The sequence below is a fragment of the Carassius auratus genome, unplaced genomic scaffold (assembly GCF_003368295.1).
Source record: "Carassius auratus strain Wakin unplaced genomic scaffold, ASM336829v1 scaf_tig00015876, whole genome shotgun sequence".
Lineage (NCBI taxonomy): Eukaryota > Metazoa > Chordata > Actinopteri > Cypriniformes > Cyprinidae > Carassius > Carassius auratus.
This window is the reverse complement of record NW_020524628.1, coordinates 44,181-62,491: the sequence shown is the minus strand read 5'-3', so window position 1 is coordinate 62,491 and position 18,311 is coordinate 44,181. Positions and strand designations below refer to the sequence as shown.

At 34.1% G+C, this 18,311-nt stretch overlaps 2 protein-coding genes across 2 annotated transcripts in view; both read left to right on the top strand.

The window, feature by feature from the left end:
• LOC113074950 (sorting nexin-25-like) overlaps nt 1-8,362 on the top strand; it is a 43,163-nt gene extending 34,801 nt beyond the window's left edge. Inside the window, exons 12-19 of the mRNA XM_026247652.1 lie at nt 1,480-1,626; nt 1,830-1,943; nt 3,082-3,243; nt 4,869-4,986; nt 5,386-5,452; nt 5,532-5,713; nt 6,534-6,634; nt 7,844-8,362. Of these exons, the coding sequence (XP_026103437.1) occupies nt 1,480-1,626; nt 1,830-1,943; nt 3,082-3,243; nt 4,869-4,986; nt 5,386-5,452; nt 5,532-5,713; nt 6,534-6,634; nt 7,844-7,909 (957 nt within the window). The 3' untranslated portion in view covers nt 7,910-8,362. The remainder of the gene's footprint in view (nt 1-1,479; nt 1,627-1,829; nt 1,944-3,081; nt 3,244-4,868; nt 4,987-5,385; nt 5,453-5,531; nt 5,714-6,533; nt 6,635-7,843) is intronic.
• Nucleotides 8,363-9,361: 999 nt separating this feature from the next.
• The window catches only part of LOC113074949 (GPI ethanolamine phosphate transferase 2-like), a 50,272-nt gene continuing 41,322 nt past the window's right edge, over nt 9,362-18,311 (top strand). The window contains exons 1-2 of the mRNA XM_026247651.1: nt 9,362-9,701; nt 10,453-10,658. Coding sequence (XP_026103436.1) covers nt 9,548-9,701; nt 10,453-10,658 — 360 coding nt within the window. The 5' untranslated portion in view covers nt 9,362-9,547. The remainder of the gene's footprint in view (nt 9,702-10,452; nt 10,659-18,311) is intronic.

Sequence of the window (18,311 nt, the reverse complement as noted above, 5' to 3'; positions counted from 1 at the left end):
GTTATTTTAGTGAATTTAATATACTATAGATTTTTTTAGCATTTTTATTTTACATTTTTATATTTTTCATTTTCATTTAAAATTTTGTTAAAGCTTCAGTAATTTTGTTCCCTGGTAGTCTGTTTCATTCATTAATTGTAAATAAATCATAAACAAATGTGACCCCGGAACACAAAACTTAAGTCTTAAGTGTCAATTTTTGGAAAAAATTCAGCTTTCCATTGATGTATGGTTTATTAGGATCGGACAATATTTGGCCGAGATACATCTGGAACCAAAATCTGGAATCTGAGAGTGCAAAAATGTCAAAATACTGAGAAAATCACCTTTGAAGTTGTCCAAATGAATTCTTAGCAATGCATATTACTAACCAAAAATGTAGTTTTGATATTTGGCATACAAGAAAAGTGGATAATTTTGACCCATAAAGTGTAATTTTGGCTATTACTACAAATATACCCCAGCGACTTAAGACTGGTTTTGTTGTCCAGGGTTACAAATGTTTTTGCACTTTTGCTCATATAGCAGTACTTTTAAATGAAAATAGTGTACAATATTCCAACATCATTAGTTTTGTGTATAACAATGCAATTAATCACGATTAAAAAAATATTCTGTTGCCCAGCACTAATTTAGCACTTTCAGCACTAACTTTATTTTTGTTCATACAAGTTTTTCTATCACACTAGTCTCAAGACTTTATTTTATTTTATTTTAACTGAAATAAGTTATATTTCAGTTAAATGTATATATTAGTTTAGTTTAGTTAACGATAAAAACCCTTCGGTTAACCGAATACAAATATTTTGGAAAAGGGAAAAAGAAAAAAATCTTGCCCATCAGTAAAAAGTAATATAATATAAAATAAAATAAAGTATTAGCATGAGCCTAGTGTGATAGAAACACACTTGCTAAACTTGTCTATGTAAAGTTATATCTAATTTTTCTGTCATGAGTCATGACCAAGATGAGATGGTAAATCTGGTAATCCTGGAAATCCTGCTAACTTTCCCATGCTGAATTTAAAAAAAAATTCCAGAAGGGGATGTGATGCAACTTTTGGTAGAGTCCTGTTTACATGCTGTTCACTGCAACCACAAGAATTAGACCAGAAACACAAATTACTTAACAGTGACATACTGTAGTAACAGTGTTTTCACTTATTCTGACTTCACTGTTACTTGCAGTTGTTATAGTTCTATGATCGCCATATTGCCATATCGCCACATATTGTAGCATCATTTGCCTGATGTCTCTGGCGTTTTATTTGGCTGTCACGACATCCTTAAAGCCACAGTGATTAATCGGTTCACCTGTGTTTTTATATTTTCATAATGTAAAGTGATCAGTGTATTTTAATGAACCGTCGCTGTTCTGTGTTCGTACACAGCTGGTTGTGAAAAGCCCCATCAATAGTTTTATTTTGCCATAGTTTTGGAGTCAAAGGCTTAATTTGTTGCATTTGTGTGTATCTGGTAGGCCTCTGAGGAGAACGGAGAGCAGATGGCGTGTTACTTTGTAGCCGTGAGCCTTCTTGAAGACGACGATGACGACTGTAAGAACAACCGCTGGACGGTCTCCAGGAAGCTCTGCGAGTTTCAGGCTCTGCACAGGAAGCTGACGGAGGTACAGCTGATATTTACAGTAGGATGCCATACCTCTGATGTGTGATTTATCATGTTTCAGATACCACTGAACCGTCGTCGTGTTCCTGTGGCAGTTAATGTAGTGACACATCATGCTGCTGTACATTATTAGTTCTGATACACATTATGCATGACAGAACACAAACCACAGCCTGGTTTTTATACACCGTTTATCTTTTGCAGTGTTTCCCGTCACTCAAGAAAGTCCAGCTTCCCTCACTCAGTAAACTGCCGTTCAAATCCATCGACCAAAAATTCCTTGACAAATCCAAAAACCAACTTAACACATTTTTACAGGTGAGTCTTTTGTAGTCTCATTATAACCAGATTTGTCAGCATAAAAGCCTGTGGACTTTGTGTTCTGAAATAATGAATGTGTCTCCTCTAGAGCTTCATTGAAGACCTCAGCAGGGTCTGAACCTGAGCACTGCTCACTAAAATCAGCATTCAATAGTCTCTACATAGGGTTCAATAAAAAAGTGTCTCAATTTAAACCTGGCTGAGCTCTATGTGATGAATGTTCCTTTGTGATGTCACAAACAAAAGAATGCGCCAGTGAAAACAAATAACCTTTGACTTGTGTGTTTTCTAATTTGTAATACATTTTTGAGTCATTATTTTTTTTATAAAGTTTTTTTATATATACAAAAACATGAACAACTGAACAAAATGTACATTTTCATAAAAAAGGCCAAAATATGTTATGTTTTAAACACTTAATGACCTTAATCGTCTCATTTTCATCTCAAGTTTTTATTTTTATTTATTTATTTTTTATATTTATTACATTTGAAAACAAAATTGCTTCATTGCTTAATAATTATCAAAAGATCATGACAAATTATACTAAAGGGAACAATTTAAATTTAATTAAATAAAATAAAAATTAAATAAAAATTAAATAAAAATTTAATATAAGTTAAATTAAGTTAAATTAAGTTAAATTAAATTAAATTACATTTTGGACATTTATACCACACATTTTTTTTCTTTTAAGTACTTAAAACTAAAGAATGGCTTTTAGAGATACAGTTTATCAGCACTATATCTGTTATCAATTGGATTTGTTTCCCATTCATCTTTATTGGATATTTAATTTTTTTTACACCTTATAATTAAATATCCATGATGATATGATATGTTTAAGACATATATCATCATCTAGCACTAACTAAAGGTTTAAATGTTTGAGATTTCCATCATTATCATGCTTGCTAAAGCTTTGGACCGTGTCAGTTGAGTTTGAGTCACCTGCTCCGTCACATCTCTGACCTCTGATCAGTCACCGATGGACAGCGGGAGTCTATGCTTGGCCAAGCATCTGGATCTGTGCTTCTGTATATTTCTGCTCTCATTTAATTCAGTGCTGTGATTTGAAGAACTGTATTTTTAGATTGATGAAGTTTTAGTTTGTACATGTTTTTTTCCTCTGTAGAAAGTGTTGACAGATGAGCGCATGTGTCAGAGTGAGGCGCTGTACGCGTTTCTCAGTCCGTCACCAGAGCACCTGAAGGTCATCGACATCCAGAAGAAATCCTCCTTCTCTCTCGCATCCTTCCTGGAGAGACTGCCGGGAGACTTCTTCTCACACCAGGAGGTACACACACACACACATTATAGATAGGCACACTCCAGGATCTGGTGTTCGCTGGGTCTGGTGTCAATAAAAGCTTTTATTTCAGTAGCAGGGACGTTTTCAGTTCTGAAACTTACAGGATATTCTTTTAGCACAGTGATCTCTTATAAATCAAAAGCTCAAGTAATAGTTGATTTCTCAACTCATGACACCTTTAATGTGAATAGACAATAAACTGGTTTTTACAGATAATTATGAGCCATCACCCTCATAGAAGGCTTGCATGTGAAAATATTAAAATAAAATCTTGTTCTTACAAATGAGGAAGGTTTTGTCAGATTTAGCTCACTTCTAAGTACACATTTGTCTCACACACACACATCTGCTGAATACATGCTTGTATAATATATTAAAAATGAATACAATTTAAAAATATAATGGGTGAAAATACTGTGAAATTAGTTTTCAGCTGTGCTAGCTGTTTTTCAGCAAAAAACACTTACTTGAGAAGAAAAGTAGCAACATTATCTATGTTCTGTAACAAAACATGATAAAAAACTATTTGCTTATAGCATAAAAAAAAATCCCTGTTTTCCAGTATTTAATTAGCTTTTACTTTTTATTATTTATTGTTTGTATGTATGTATGTATGTATGTATGTATGTATGTATGTATGTATATATGTATGTATATATATATATATATATATATATATATATATATATATATATATATATATATATATATATCACACACACACACACACACACACACACACACACACACACACACACACACACACACACACACACACGTCTGGTCAGCTATCCTTGTGGGGACTCTCCATAGGTGTAATGGTTTTTATACTGTACAGACCGTATCTTCTATCGCCCTTCACCAACCCTACCCCTAAACCTAACCCTCACAGGAAACTTTCTGCATTTTTAGATTTTCAAGAAACTTCATTTTGTGTAATTTATTAGCTTGTTTACCCGTGGGGACCTCAATTTAGGTCCCCACCGTGACACAAGTCCCCATGAGTCTTTGTGTATTCAGGTTTAAGTCCCCACCAGAATAGAAAAACAAGTACACACACACACACACACACACACACACACACACATATATATATATATACATACACTTAAGAAGCAAATTACAAATTAAATAAAAAAAAATATTGATTTTATCCTTCAACCAAGAAAAAAGTACCTTAAAAATCTTAAAACTAAATATTTAGTTTTTGGTGATTTTATTGGCAGATATTTAGCTTTTGTTTTCAGTCTAAAGTCACTTGATTTTGATACGTTTTTCAGGAAACCCGACTTGTAATCTTCTGTTATTTTGCTTCTCATGTAAATTTATCTTGATTTACAGTAAGAATGTTCAGATATTTGTCCTAAAAAACCAATACTTTTTATTTATTTTTTATTTATTTTTTTGCAGTGCATTAAATTATATTAAATAAAATAAAGAACATTTGTGTGATCCACTTCAATTATCCATCGAAGACTAAATTCAAAGGCACATTTGATTGGACTCACCAAACCAATAATGACGATCCTAAAAAGCAGAAGAGATTTGGCCCAGATGTCAGGTCGGATGTAATGAATCTGACTGTGTGTGTGTGTGTGTGTGTGTGTTAGGATGAAGGTGAGGATGACAGCGACCTCTCAGACTACGGCGATGAGACGGACGTGAAGAAGGATGCGCTGGCTGAGCCCTGCTTCATGCTGATCGGAGAGATCTTTGAACTCCGGGGCAGTGAGTACAACAAATGACTTCCTGTCAGCCGCAGTGATGCAATGTGTGCAGTCAGACTGTGAGCGTGTGAAACTCAACACATCTTTGAGCACAGGACAGTGTGACTGATGCTTGTCTGCTGCTAAAGGCTAAACACACAAACGCTGGTTTATAAACTCACACCACAGGAAAAACACAACACTTTTAATGCTGAATTGAAACACTAATGCAAGTACTGTAAGTTACTTTATCTGAGCAAAAATATGAAAAAAGACGCATGATATCATCGTTATAAATGTCTTAACTATCACTTTTGATCGATTTAATGCATCCTTTGCTAAATAAAAGTATCTTGCAAAAAAAAAAGAAAAAAGGTTAAGTCAGAAGGTTTCTGTTACTTGTGTGTTTTTCTTTCTGCAGTGTTTAAGTGGGTGCGGAAGACACTAATTGCACTAGTTCAGGTCACGTTTGGACGGACGATAAACAAGTAAGCATTAATGGAGGAACGTAATGGAAACGTGCTAGACAAGCTCACTGAGCTGATCTTTGTCTCTCGTCCTCTGCAGGCAAATCAGAGACACTGTAAACTGGATCTTCAGTGAGCAGATGTTGGTTTACTACATTAATATATTCCGGGACACGTTCTGGCCCAACGGGAAACTCGCACCTCATAACAAAAGCCGCTCAGAGAGTGAACGCAGAGAAACCAAGGAGAGAGCCCAACAGAAGCTTCTAGACAACATCCCAGGTCAGACGAAATATCAAACTGATGAGTGTTCAGGTCAACCATGTTTGTGAACAGAAATTCACTTGCAGATACTCTCGGGAAATACTGAAGTGTTATTTGAGAAAACAATAAATAAATCGTTTTACTATTAAAGCATTTAATAATATTTTGAATTAGTGATTCTATTTTCAGTTTTCATTTTAAATTTAGTTTGGGTTTTAATAACTTTATGCTGTTTCTATTTAGCTTTATTTTTATTTCCGTTTAAGTCATTTTAGACCTTCAGCTCATTTGGTTTCAGTCAGTTGCCAAGGCATTTTCAATTGGTATTCATTTTATTTATTTTTTATTTTTTTTTTTCAAGGGTTTTTAATTTGCAATTTTTATTTTAAGGTTTTGTTTCATTTGATTTATGGTTTTTTTTTTTCAGCTTTTTAATAGCAACACTGAAGGAAAACGAAAATGCACCATGAACACTTCTATTATAAATAAAAACATTATGGCTATTACGAAACACTGAAAACAAAAATGTTAAGCAGTTACCAACAACCTTTAAAAATTGAAGCCTCTAACAATTAAATTGTTTCTAGCAAAACGTTTATATATATATATATATATATATATATATATATATATATATATATATATATATATATAAGTATCTTTTTTGTAATTACAGTAATTCCTGTCACACAATTATTATTATATTATTAATATTATTTATCCAACAGAGACCAGCAACCATCAAAACCGCTTTTTAATGAAGATTTCATCTTTCTTCGGAAGGTTAGAAAGCAGATTCTGTGTAATAAGAGCAAAGATGGTTGTTTTTGTTGTTTAGATGCTCTTCAGAATCTCGTGGGGCATCAGAACGCGAGATACGGGATCATCAGGATCTTCAATGCACTTCAGGAGACCAGTGCCAACAGACATCTTCTCTACGTAAGTCACCGACGCTCTGTGACTGACCGTCAACACGGCTCGAGTCTGTTTACATCTCAGCTCTCGTTTCACTGAACACACTTTCCCATCCGTCGAAGTGTCCCTCAAGCATTTTCCACTCTTCCTTTGAAGACGAGATGAAGATGGGATGTACTTTTGACCAAATAATGTCTGTTTCTGTAGATAATTCAGAAATGTAATCTTCATTGAATTGTATTAGCTTTCTTTGCCTCTTAAAAAACTTTCTTCAGTGTACCTCAGCTCTTTTATCCCATGAGGCGTTTGAACTTAAATTAATGTTTATTTAAAACATATACTGTGAGCCAATACACACGTCAATAAAAGCGTGACTATTTTAATTATTTAAATATATTTTTATCCCTAAGCTTAATTTTAATTGTTATTGCTTCAACAGAGTTAAGCCCCTTTCACACTGCACGTCGGACCCGGAAAATTTCCGGAACATTGCCGGGTCACCTGCTGTGTGAAAGCAAACACGTTCCGGGATTGATTCCCGCTTTACACCTGGGTCGGGGTCGGGTCGGCCCCTTCCACACTGCCATTCCGGCAAATACACGGCTAAAGTGTTCCGGCAATTGTACCCGGGTCGCTAAATTTTGCACTTTCACACTGCCAGTGATTACACAGAATATTGTGCGTGCTTTCACAAACAAGCCGTTAAAGATCCCGTAACGACACGTGACATCAGGGCGTGACGTGTAATGTACGAGTAGAAAACGCTAGACACGTTATACTTTCACTAAAGCAAGCGAACGATCTCTGCGTCAGCGCGGAAAGTGAGGAACTAACTGATCTCTGCTTCATTACAGTTTGCACATATTTTTTTGTCGCGAACGTGCCACGTTTATGAGCACTGTTTATACATATTAATAATTTAAGCTAAATGCTTTAAAACTTACGATATACACTACAGTCTCCGTGCTCACAGCATCCCAAACACGAATAATTTTTATTTAAAAAAATTATATTTATATTTTCATTGTCTGGCTATCTGGGACTTCGGTATGGAGTTAAAGGTTAAGATTATAACTTTTTCGCTAGTATTCTATCACATTGTGAGTTTATATTAGCACCTTTTGATGTTTTCTCGTTTTATAAAGTGCTGATACTGTAGCGCCATCTAGCGGTGGGATGAATGATTGATGATTAATGAGTGTTGCTAATAGACACTTCTCTGTTTCTCTTTAGATCTGGTTGGAGATGCTGCTTACAGAACTCTATCCCGAGCTGAGCGTGGAGGCCGTACACGCCTGAACATCCCCACATCACGTCAGAGGCTCACCGTGTGTTTTTTTTGCCCTGTTGTTTTATTTCTGAAACACTTGACTCTGTAGTGCTGGATCAAGAGAGCGTCATGAATATGTTTGTGTTTTAATCCGTCGATGTGTTTCTGGAGGAACAGCCCACATCCACTGCCAGCTGTCATCTTCTGCTTTTCTTTCTCTCTTTCGTTTTCCTCTCGGGGGTTTTGCTGTATAATGTGAATAACAGTGGAACGAGTGTTACACATGTGTTAAAAGAAGAAATCAAGACTACATATTATTGTGAGCACTATGAAAGCTTTTAATCGTGCAATATGTCATGTACAGTTATTGTGAAAGTTCTGTTGATATTGATATTATTATTAATAATATTGTTATTATTATAGGATTGTATTTTTACCAAAATAGTCTAGAGCATTTATAAGCCATAAATTGCAAAAGAAGATTTGCCATGTGTCGTGTCTTTACTATAATGCAATATTAAATCTATACATTAAAATGCAATTCACATCTTAAACTTTAAAAACGGTTTCTTACAGTTTTAATTGTTTTAATTTATTTCATATCATTAAACGTTAATACAGTATAAATTATTAGTATACATGATTTATTTATTTTTGTTTTCTTCCATAATTCTTCAAAAATATCTTGCTTTATATCTGGTTGGGGAAACTATACCTTTAAATATTTAAAAGAAAATATATATTTTTTTTCTTTTTTTTTCCTTCTTTAAAATAAATATCTAAATGGTAATTATATCTGTAAATATTTCATAGACAAAAATCTGAAAAAGTAATTCTATAAAAAAGTTTTTTTTTTCATATTTATTACTAAATCAGTGAAAGTGTATTTTTAATTGAATGTATGCCACTGGATGTGCCTCAGGGATTTATTTACCGCTCTGCTTCAACACCAAACCCCTCCAAATACACCAGAGCCTGTGTATCTGATACAGCCCACCTCAGACCAATCCCAGAATGCAGCTGTTCTCATGCCCTAAAAAGCCTTGCCCTGGTAAACTTCATGGTCTTCATATAAACTAATTCAGTGGGCCACTGCTTTTACAATGAGATAACACTTTACAAATAGTTTTATTTTGTAAACAATATTTAACTACATTGGCTAACATTAACACTGAACAATAAGTCTGCAGCATTTATAAATGTTAATTTCAACAATTACTAATACAGTTTTAAGATCATTAATCATGTTAACATTAATTACTGCACTGTAAAAAATCTTCATGACATTTCATTTTCTATAGTTATTTATTATATAAATTACAATACAATTTTAGATATTTCAGAACTGTATGTAGTACGTTTAAATGTAATGTAAACATAAATGAAACAATTAAAATAAGAGTTCTGGCTCTGGTTACAAAATAAGAGTCCGAGAAACGTTTTGAGGAGCGATCCTTCTGAGTTGCCGTAGTGACCCTTGTTGCACAACACGGAAATGAGAATTTAAAAACACTAATCCTGCAGAAGCTTCATTGGTCGTCGTTTCTGTTGAAAATGACTGCTGATCGCGGTCAGTGAGAATCATACTGCAGGCTGGACATCTGCCGGTGTTTGTGTCCTCTTATGAGTGTGATGAGTCCTGTTGATGACAGTTATTGATCTTCATCATGAAGCTGAGCTCATCACTGTTTGCTTTACTGTGTCTCGTGTGTGAGATTGTGTCCATCGCTCTTTTCCTGCGAGGATTCTTCCCTGTTCCTGTCAAATCATCCCTTTCAGCCCAGAGCACAGAGAGTCATGTTCCTGCAGAGCCACAGACGGGTAACACGCACAGAGTTATTAATTATGTTGATGGGGATGCTTTTAGAGTGAGGTATTAAGGCAAAAAAAAAAAAAAAAAAAAAAAAAGATTAATATGTTAATTAATACTAATTATTCCTCATTTTCAGGATTTTTTTTAAAGATAATTCTATACTCTCGCATACTTTAAATTTGTTATATTTTTAAAATATTGAATGTACAAAATATTATAAATAATTATATGTTCCATTTTGCTGTCTTATCAAATGTAATTCATTTTAAATGATTTTAAATATATGGAAAAACGTATACATGCATACGAGTAAATGCAAGTGAAGTGTCTAATGTTTAAATTAATTTTTGTGAAAGTAAAATATCAAAATATTGTCGAAACAATGTTCATTGTCATTCAGCACAACAGATAGAATTATGTAAAAATTAAACAACATATTTATTCCTACCTGTACTTATTAAAATATATAAATGGATAGGGAATCATATTAAATGGGTATAACCTAGTGGTTTGAAGAATAGTGGCAAATATAGCTAAAGGTTTAAAGTGTACAGTTAATTCGTATATCTCAGTCTGTTTTATTCTGTATGTCCAAATCCGAATAAATCTTGGGGATTAATATTGAGGATTTAATTCCAGTGTTTTAATTCCAGCCTCGCAGCTAAATCCCCCTTCTTTAAAATCTCTAATTATAATTCTGAGATCAGAGTTCATAGCATGCATGCAGCAGAGATTCTTGAGTAGTTGTGTGTCCTGCAGGTAGTGAGCCAAACACCAGCAAAGTTCCCGAGCCTTTGTTCAAGCGGGTGGTGATCGTCCTGATCGACGCTCTCAGAGAGGACTTTGTGTTCGGCTCTGATGGCCGCAGGTTCATGCCCTACACCAGTCATGTGGTGGAGAGAGGCTCTTCTCACAGCTTCATCGCCAAAGCCAGACCGCCCACTGTCACCATGCCCAGAATTAAGGTGAATTACACACAAATCAAATCCTTTCTCAACCTAGTTCAGTTTTGCCTTTGGTTCCTCCTATTATAAATATTTAATCTTATTTATAATTATAAAAATAATAATTATAATACTATATTATAATGATTAATTTGCTATTTGTTTAAAAAAAAAGATTTGCTACAAATTAATTGAATGTATATTGGACCATTTTTTTCAAATAATGACATTATTTAAAAACAAAATTAGTTTTTTATTTAAAATCTTCTAATATAATTATGTAAAAGTAGTATTATTATTAATGAATATGTAATACAAATATGTTCTGATATTAAATTTGATTTGTATTTTTAATGCTGCAAAATAAAAATATAAACGTATATACAACAATTCATGTCAAAATAATGGCATTATTTTAAAGAGAGTGAAAACCAAGTGTTGCATGTAAAATGTGGGACACTACTAAATATCAAAAATATATTTAATAATATAAATATATAATAATATACATTTAAATAATTAATTCTAATTCATAATAATGATAATTGACATTTAATAGTAATAATAATAATTGTTAAACAGTTAATTAAATATTACATTTAATATTGTTTTTTTGTGCTGCAAATTAACTAAATGTATATTCAAAACATTATATCAAAATTATGCTATTTTAAATAGGATGAAAATAATAGTGTTGCATGCATAATGTGGGACTCAGCTTTGCGACTTTTTGAATGAATTTCCACAGGAAGAAAACGCTGATTTTTTGACTGACATCTCTCAATGAACTGGAAGTATTTGGAAGTGGATGCTATAGACAGAAAGCACTGTATGTTGATGGATTCGGTTCTGTTTATTAACTCAGGACGTAGCTCCTTCCATATGCTGATCAGAATCATTGATTCATGTGTGCGATGTTAGAGGTTATCAGTGATATTTGTACAGGAATATCACTAGTTTTCGCTCATGACAAAAAACAGAATCTATAATTCTGCATCTGCTAGGAGTAAATAAGGTCTGTTAATCAGTTTCAGACCTTTCTGGAGCATGCACTGTAGGAGTTGTGTCCCAACCCAAGTGTCCAGCAGATGGCAGTCCTGATCTATCCTATAAGTCCTATAAGACTTCTGTCACATCAGGAGGTTCACACAACTGTATGGGACACCATTGAAGGAGAATATCATGTACATTATTGTAGATTCTAGACTTATGAAGCAACAAAACAAGTGGGTTTACCGAGGGAAAAAAATATGGTGTATACTTACTTGCAAATGTGCCCGACTACCCCACTGGTCAACAAGATGTTACCGTATAAAGGGTGAAAGAGTTGATGCTAAAAGACCAGTCAGTCTGTGATGAGGGTGGTGAGGGTTATTAGTTTTACTAAAACTAAAAGCATTGAACAATATTGTCAAATTTTATTTTTATTAAAAAATGTAATTTTATATATATATATATATATATATATATATATATATATATATATATATATATGTGTGTGTGTGTGTGTGTGTGTGTGTGTGTGTATGTATTATATTTCATCTACCTGCTAAGCCAGCATTTGTCATTTTCATTTCTTCTAAGTTGATGCACTAAAATAACTGAATAAAAAACTATATATAATATAACATTACAAAAACATGAATTCACATAATAAAAGCTTATTAAAGCTTATTAAATTAAAATATAAACAGAACATATAAAAAAAAAACTAATTAAAATGATTTATTACATTTTTTTTTATAAAAAGTATGTAGGACTGACACCGAGTGGTTGAACTAGGTATTGCAGTCCAAATTCAAAATATTGGAGAGGGGTTTTTTTTCACCCAGCTGCTCCTCCTCAGACTTGACGAACATGCAGGTTGCCAGATTGATGACACACACAGGAACGAGCGGACTTGAAGATGGATGAAATTAAATACACTGTTTTCCACTAGCTGGAAACCCGGGTGATGAAATACGTCTGGTTAAATTGGCAGTGGGGCGGGTTTCACAAACCAAAACAAAGACCGGCATTCCGGCCCGGAACACACATTTTCAACGACTGTAGCACTGTTTTCAGATAAACAAGTAAGTTAACTTAGCATGTTTCTTAAATATCTGCAAACATGTTATATTTTTGTGCTTCAGTAGAGTCAAAATCTTACATACAGCGCCTTTAAAATAAGACTCTCAGATTTATTTTTTTATTTTTTTTAAAGCTGTCCTTCTGGCAGTACCCTTTCAAAAGGAACTAATATGCACCCTTTTATATCCTAATGTGCACCACTTAGGAGGTAAATAAGGTATAAAAGTGTACTGGCACACTGACATGAGCCAGATCGCTGCTGATGTCATGACATCCTGGTGAAGGGACTCTCAGTCTGGGTCACTGAGCGCTTCTGTGATGAGTTTCAATGAATTTACAATGAAATCAAATGCAATGGAGGGCTAAAATGTACTTATTGAATCATAATTTCCCAGTATTCTCCCTGAAATTTTTAAACATAGATGCTTCATGTTAAAATATTTTGAATTGGCAGTGCTTGGTTCATTTTAAGCATAATAAGATAATATAGTTGTGAAAAATGACACTGTGTTGCTGCTCTGATCATTTTAGGAAGTTTCATGTAAATACGCAGATTTTTTTTGCTGAGATATTGCCTCCGTTTTCTGAAGACAGGTCTCTTTTTTTCTTTTAGTTCTCTCTCTCTCTAGCTTTTATTTTTATTATTGAAGCTTTTGTTCTATTTTTAGTTTGTAATTTTATCATGCTTTTGTCTTTTTGTTTTTATTTCAGTTTTAGTCATTTTAGTTCTTAAACTTTATTTTAGTTCAAATGTCCTCATTTTCGCCCTAAGCTTTCAGTTTTTCAGCTATTGTATTTAAAGTTTTTTTTTTTTTTTGTAAATAAAAGTGATCTGTAATCATTTTAGCTTTAGATTTAGTTAACTATAACAACATTGATCACAGCGTTTTTGTGATTCGAGTGACATCAGTGATTTGTTGGTGAACTTTCCCTTTGATTAAATTATTTGACGAGCCAATTGAACAACTGGAAGAATGACAGTTTTAGGGCCCTAGGAAATTTTTATACATTTTTATTTTTTTCCCAGATTCTGAAAGGTCTTGTTTCTGTAAATAGAGAAACTTTTCTTGTTTTATTTTCCTGCAGGGATAAGCTCTCAGCTTACAGGGTTTTTGCCTGCTATGTTAATGCTGTAAAGAAAAATGCTGCTTCTGCCCTACTTTTCATGTCTCCAATCATCAGGATTGACACATGAAAAGACGGGATGTATTTCCAAACTGCAAATCGGCCTGTCTGGAGGCGGGAATTCACCAATCAGCATCTCAGAAAGAGTGTTAAATAAAAGAGACCAACTTTGAAAGTTAAAAAAGAAAGCTGCGGAAGAGAAATCTTCTTTCTGTCTGGTGTCATGTGAAGAAGCGTGGATGGCCTCAGGGTGCTCAGCGAGTGTTTTTAAGCTGCTCTCTTACAGTTGTCTGAAGATGCTGAGATAACAAACCCAGGGAGTGCTGTTAACATCAGTTTTAATCAGTTCTGCTCACTACTTCCTGTTGTCCATGGTGCAGTAGTGATGTACGGTTATTTTTCTGCTGATTTGTCTTAAAGGATCTTTGTGGCTACTCTGCTGTTGAACTATTTTTGTCTTATTGTGCAACCAATATAGTTTTGATTGAGTCACAAAAGTTATTTTTTTTCTTTTGTGTTTACCTGAGCAACTGTTTTTTGTTTGCTTGCGTGTCAAAAATGCTAATTTTTAAATTTAGTGGGCGGAGTCTGCAATTTATGATGAATGCAAGACAAGTTTCTATTGGTCTGTTTCCACTGGATTGACAGCACTTTTTCTTTTGAGCTGTGTGGAAGAGCAAAAAAGAAGCAAAACTCTTTGAAACTATATATATACACACATGCTTGAAAGCAAAACTTTTTGAGTCTCAACCAAAAGCATACACTTTAAGGGGTGAAAATAATAATTGCTGGTTTTTTGTCAAAACATAAAACTAACTTATTTTTTAAAACTGGTTGGACTGTTCTGTTTATGTGTGATTTAACATAGACTATTGAATTATAATAATCTTGTATTTCCCCCCTTCCGTGTATAAATGTGTTTCGAAAATCATCAAATTACATCTTGTCATCAGTCATAAGTCGTAAAAGAACAGCTACCTCAGAAATGCCAACATTATAACTTTGCCAACACTGTTTAATTATTTTCATAAATCAGTCAATTTTTAGGAGTATGTGGAATCTAACATTAATTTACTTTATTCACACAATGTAACAAAACTTGGTTGCACTTTATTTTACAGGCCTGTTCCTCATGTACATACTATGTACTTATTATAGTAATTACAATAACTATGTAATAACTAGGTACTAACCCTGAACCTACCCCTAAATCTAACCCTACCCCATGTAGTTACCTTGTATTACCAAAACTTTCTTAGATAAGTACACTGTTAGTACACATACTGTAAAATAAAGTGCAACCCAAAACTTTATATTAGTGCTGTCAAAATTAGTGTGTTAACACAGGCAATTCATTTGTATAAAATATAGATTTTTAAATATTTAACGCAATTAACGCAGGGCCATCCCACTCACAACTGCTGCTTCTGTCACCTTTTCTCTTGACAAGAAGTGCATTTATTCATTCGCAGAACGACTGAGAAACGGCAGGAGACATTTCAGACTCGCGCTCCACTTCACTTCAGAGGCAGGTGTGAGTCAAACGAGTTTTTAAATAGACCTAGGAATTTATTTATTTATTTTAAAAAAAATATGACTGTGGCAATGCAGCCTTTGCATGTAGTTTTACCGAATGACGCAGCTCTACAGCAGCCATATAATAAATGCGCACAAGAAGTAACTGAGCCCTGCACATAACATGACAAAATATACATATTTTATTGTGGCCATGAATTAAGAATTCGTCCCCCTCGGAGGCCCCCAATCAGCCCAGGTCCATATGCACATGCATACCCAGACGCTACAATACTGCCATAAGGGTAATAATATGTTTAATTCATCATACTGTTAAACAAAAACGCATTTGTTTTTGGTGTCTGTGTGACCTTTTATTGATTGAGATCAGGGTGTTCACACATATTTGACAAAGTTTGTTATTGGCATTTAAGCTTCAGTGTTTCAGCTTGGATCCGACTGATAGTTTTCTGCATTTAAATTGTGTTGTTATGAGTTTAGTGAACGTCTCAGGCATTCAGATCAGTCTGCATCCTCAACCCATCAGACAGCAGACCTTATCAGGGGCGTGGGATTATTTGTTGAACTCTGGGATATAAAAGGTGGAGAAAACATTTTACGTTTTACATTTTTTTTTATTATGAAATCTTTGAATCACTAATATGTTTCCCATCTCACAAACGAATATTGAGTTTCAAAAAAGGCCCAGCAGTTTCCTGTCTGAAAGTGATCCTCCATTTAGCAGATGTGCTGCTGCTGATGTACAGTAACTGTATGGAGAAACTGGTTTTCTGGCTGAAATGCTTTTTCTGTTCAGCAAAGCCGCTGGCATCCTCTCTGGCTTTGAACGCTTCTAGGAGCAGCAGTTAGCAAGCATACAAATTTAAAGCTTTCCTAGTGCCAGAATCTCTAATGCGGCATAATACTCCTGCAGAGGGGAGCCAGAATCCTCTAATTGCTCACGTTTCACTACAAATGTGACAAGAGTAAAGCAATTAGCCTGTGATTTCTGAAAAGCTCAGAGTCTGGTTAGTCAAGGAGGTTCTGTGAGATGAGAAAGGAAGTACCGAACAGCTGCGAGAATCCATGGTGTGCATGAATGCTATTAATATTTATATTCTCTATAATTATATAATCATTCATGTGTAATGTGTATGGAATATTTTAAATAATTCACAGTATTTTTACTTGATCATTTTAATTAGATTTTATTTGTCCATTTGTTTTTTACTGATTCAAGGGAGATCAGGCTAAGACTATGTTTTAATAGGATCCCTGAATTGAACTTTACTGTGAATTAAAATGTTTGACCCTGAGTTTGATTCATTCATGAGAATCATTTCAAAATAGCAATTTTAAAGCAAATTGCATTGAAGCCATGCATATAAAAATAAAGGTGACTTTACTTGCAATTAATGCATTTGTTCGGAACATCATTCAAAAATATATAGTTTTTTATACTGTATATTAAAATTAGTGCTGCAGCTATTTTGTAAAGTGACTGTCAGATTATGGTTTTGAAAGAAATTTATACTTTTATCCTTCAAGGACGCGTCAAATGCTACAAAAGCATGCTATTTCAAATAAATGCTTTTTTTTTTTTTTAACTTTCAATCAGCAAAGATTCCTGAAAAAAATCTAACATGGTCTAACAAATTTAAAACTTTGTAATCAAGTGTAATGATATTTCAAGATATTACAATATTTACAGTAGTTTTAATCAAATAAATAGAGCCTTGTTGAGCAGAAGACTTCTTTCAAAAACCTTCTTGTGATATTTCTATATAATAAATCAAACTATAATATAATATAAAAAAAAGCAATATGATAGAGACAGACGGAGTGATGGAAACACCTGTTTTAGCACTAGTCTAATAAGACCGAGATCGAGTGATGTTTATGATGACACCTGCTGTTTTTTCCCGTTTTTTCCCCCTCATCTCTCTCTGTTAATTTTCTCTGAGAAGCATGTTACGCTAGATGACAGTAATTGTGTTGTGTACACTAACAGTCCTGCAATCAATCCCCTCATTATAATCTACACCGCAAACAGGAGGAGTGGCCTCGCGTGTTGTTTTCCTCGTTTCCATTATTAGATGATGTCGGTCCTGAGAGATGAGGAACGGCTGAGGGAATTATGTTTCGGTTTTCCAGAAGGGTGAGGGAGATATGTTTTTTTATTTTTTATTTTTTTTATAATTTTGTAAATTTGTGGTTCTGTTCCCAGAATAGCTAATGAGGTATCTGGCCTATTTTAGTGTCTCGGGTCATTTACATTCAGATTCACATTTTTTTTTTATTTTTCAAAACCAGACTGTGTGAATTTATAAGACTTTATAAGCTGAGAAATCTTTTAAGTACACCGAAAACAACAGGCATTTCTTGTCAAATATGTCTGTGCCCCCCCCCCCCCCCATCGAACCCCTAAATGTTATATTTCTGTGCGCTCAGCCATCTTTTATATCAGCTGTCAAAACTGTAGAAATATCATATTGTATTGTTTACAAGACATAAATGGAGCAGTTGAAATTTAAATTTTATGGTTAACCAAAATATTTTTTAAATATGCTGAAAAATTACTCGCCCTCAGCCCATGCAAGAAGTAGATGAGTGTGTTTCCTCATAGGAATGGATTTGGAGAAATTTTGCATTACTCACAAATGGATCCTCTGCAGTGAATGGGTGCCGTCAGAATGAGAGTCCAAACAGCTGATAAAAACATCACAATAATCCACAAGTAATCCACACTACTCCAGTCCATCAATTAACAACGTTTAAAGCGAGATATGTGTTTGTAAGAAACAAATCCATCATCACGACTTTTTTTTTTTCTACTTCTGGCCAAAAAACCAGTCCATTCTCCATAATAGCATTGCTTCCTCCAGTGAACAATTCCATCTCCTGCTGTCCTCTCACATCATGATCCACCAGCACATTTGTTTAGGATTGTTTTGGACTATTAAC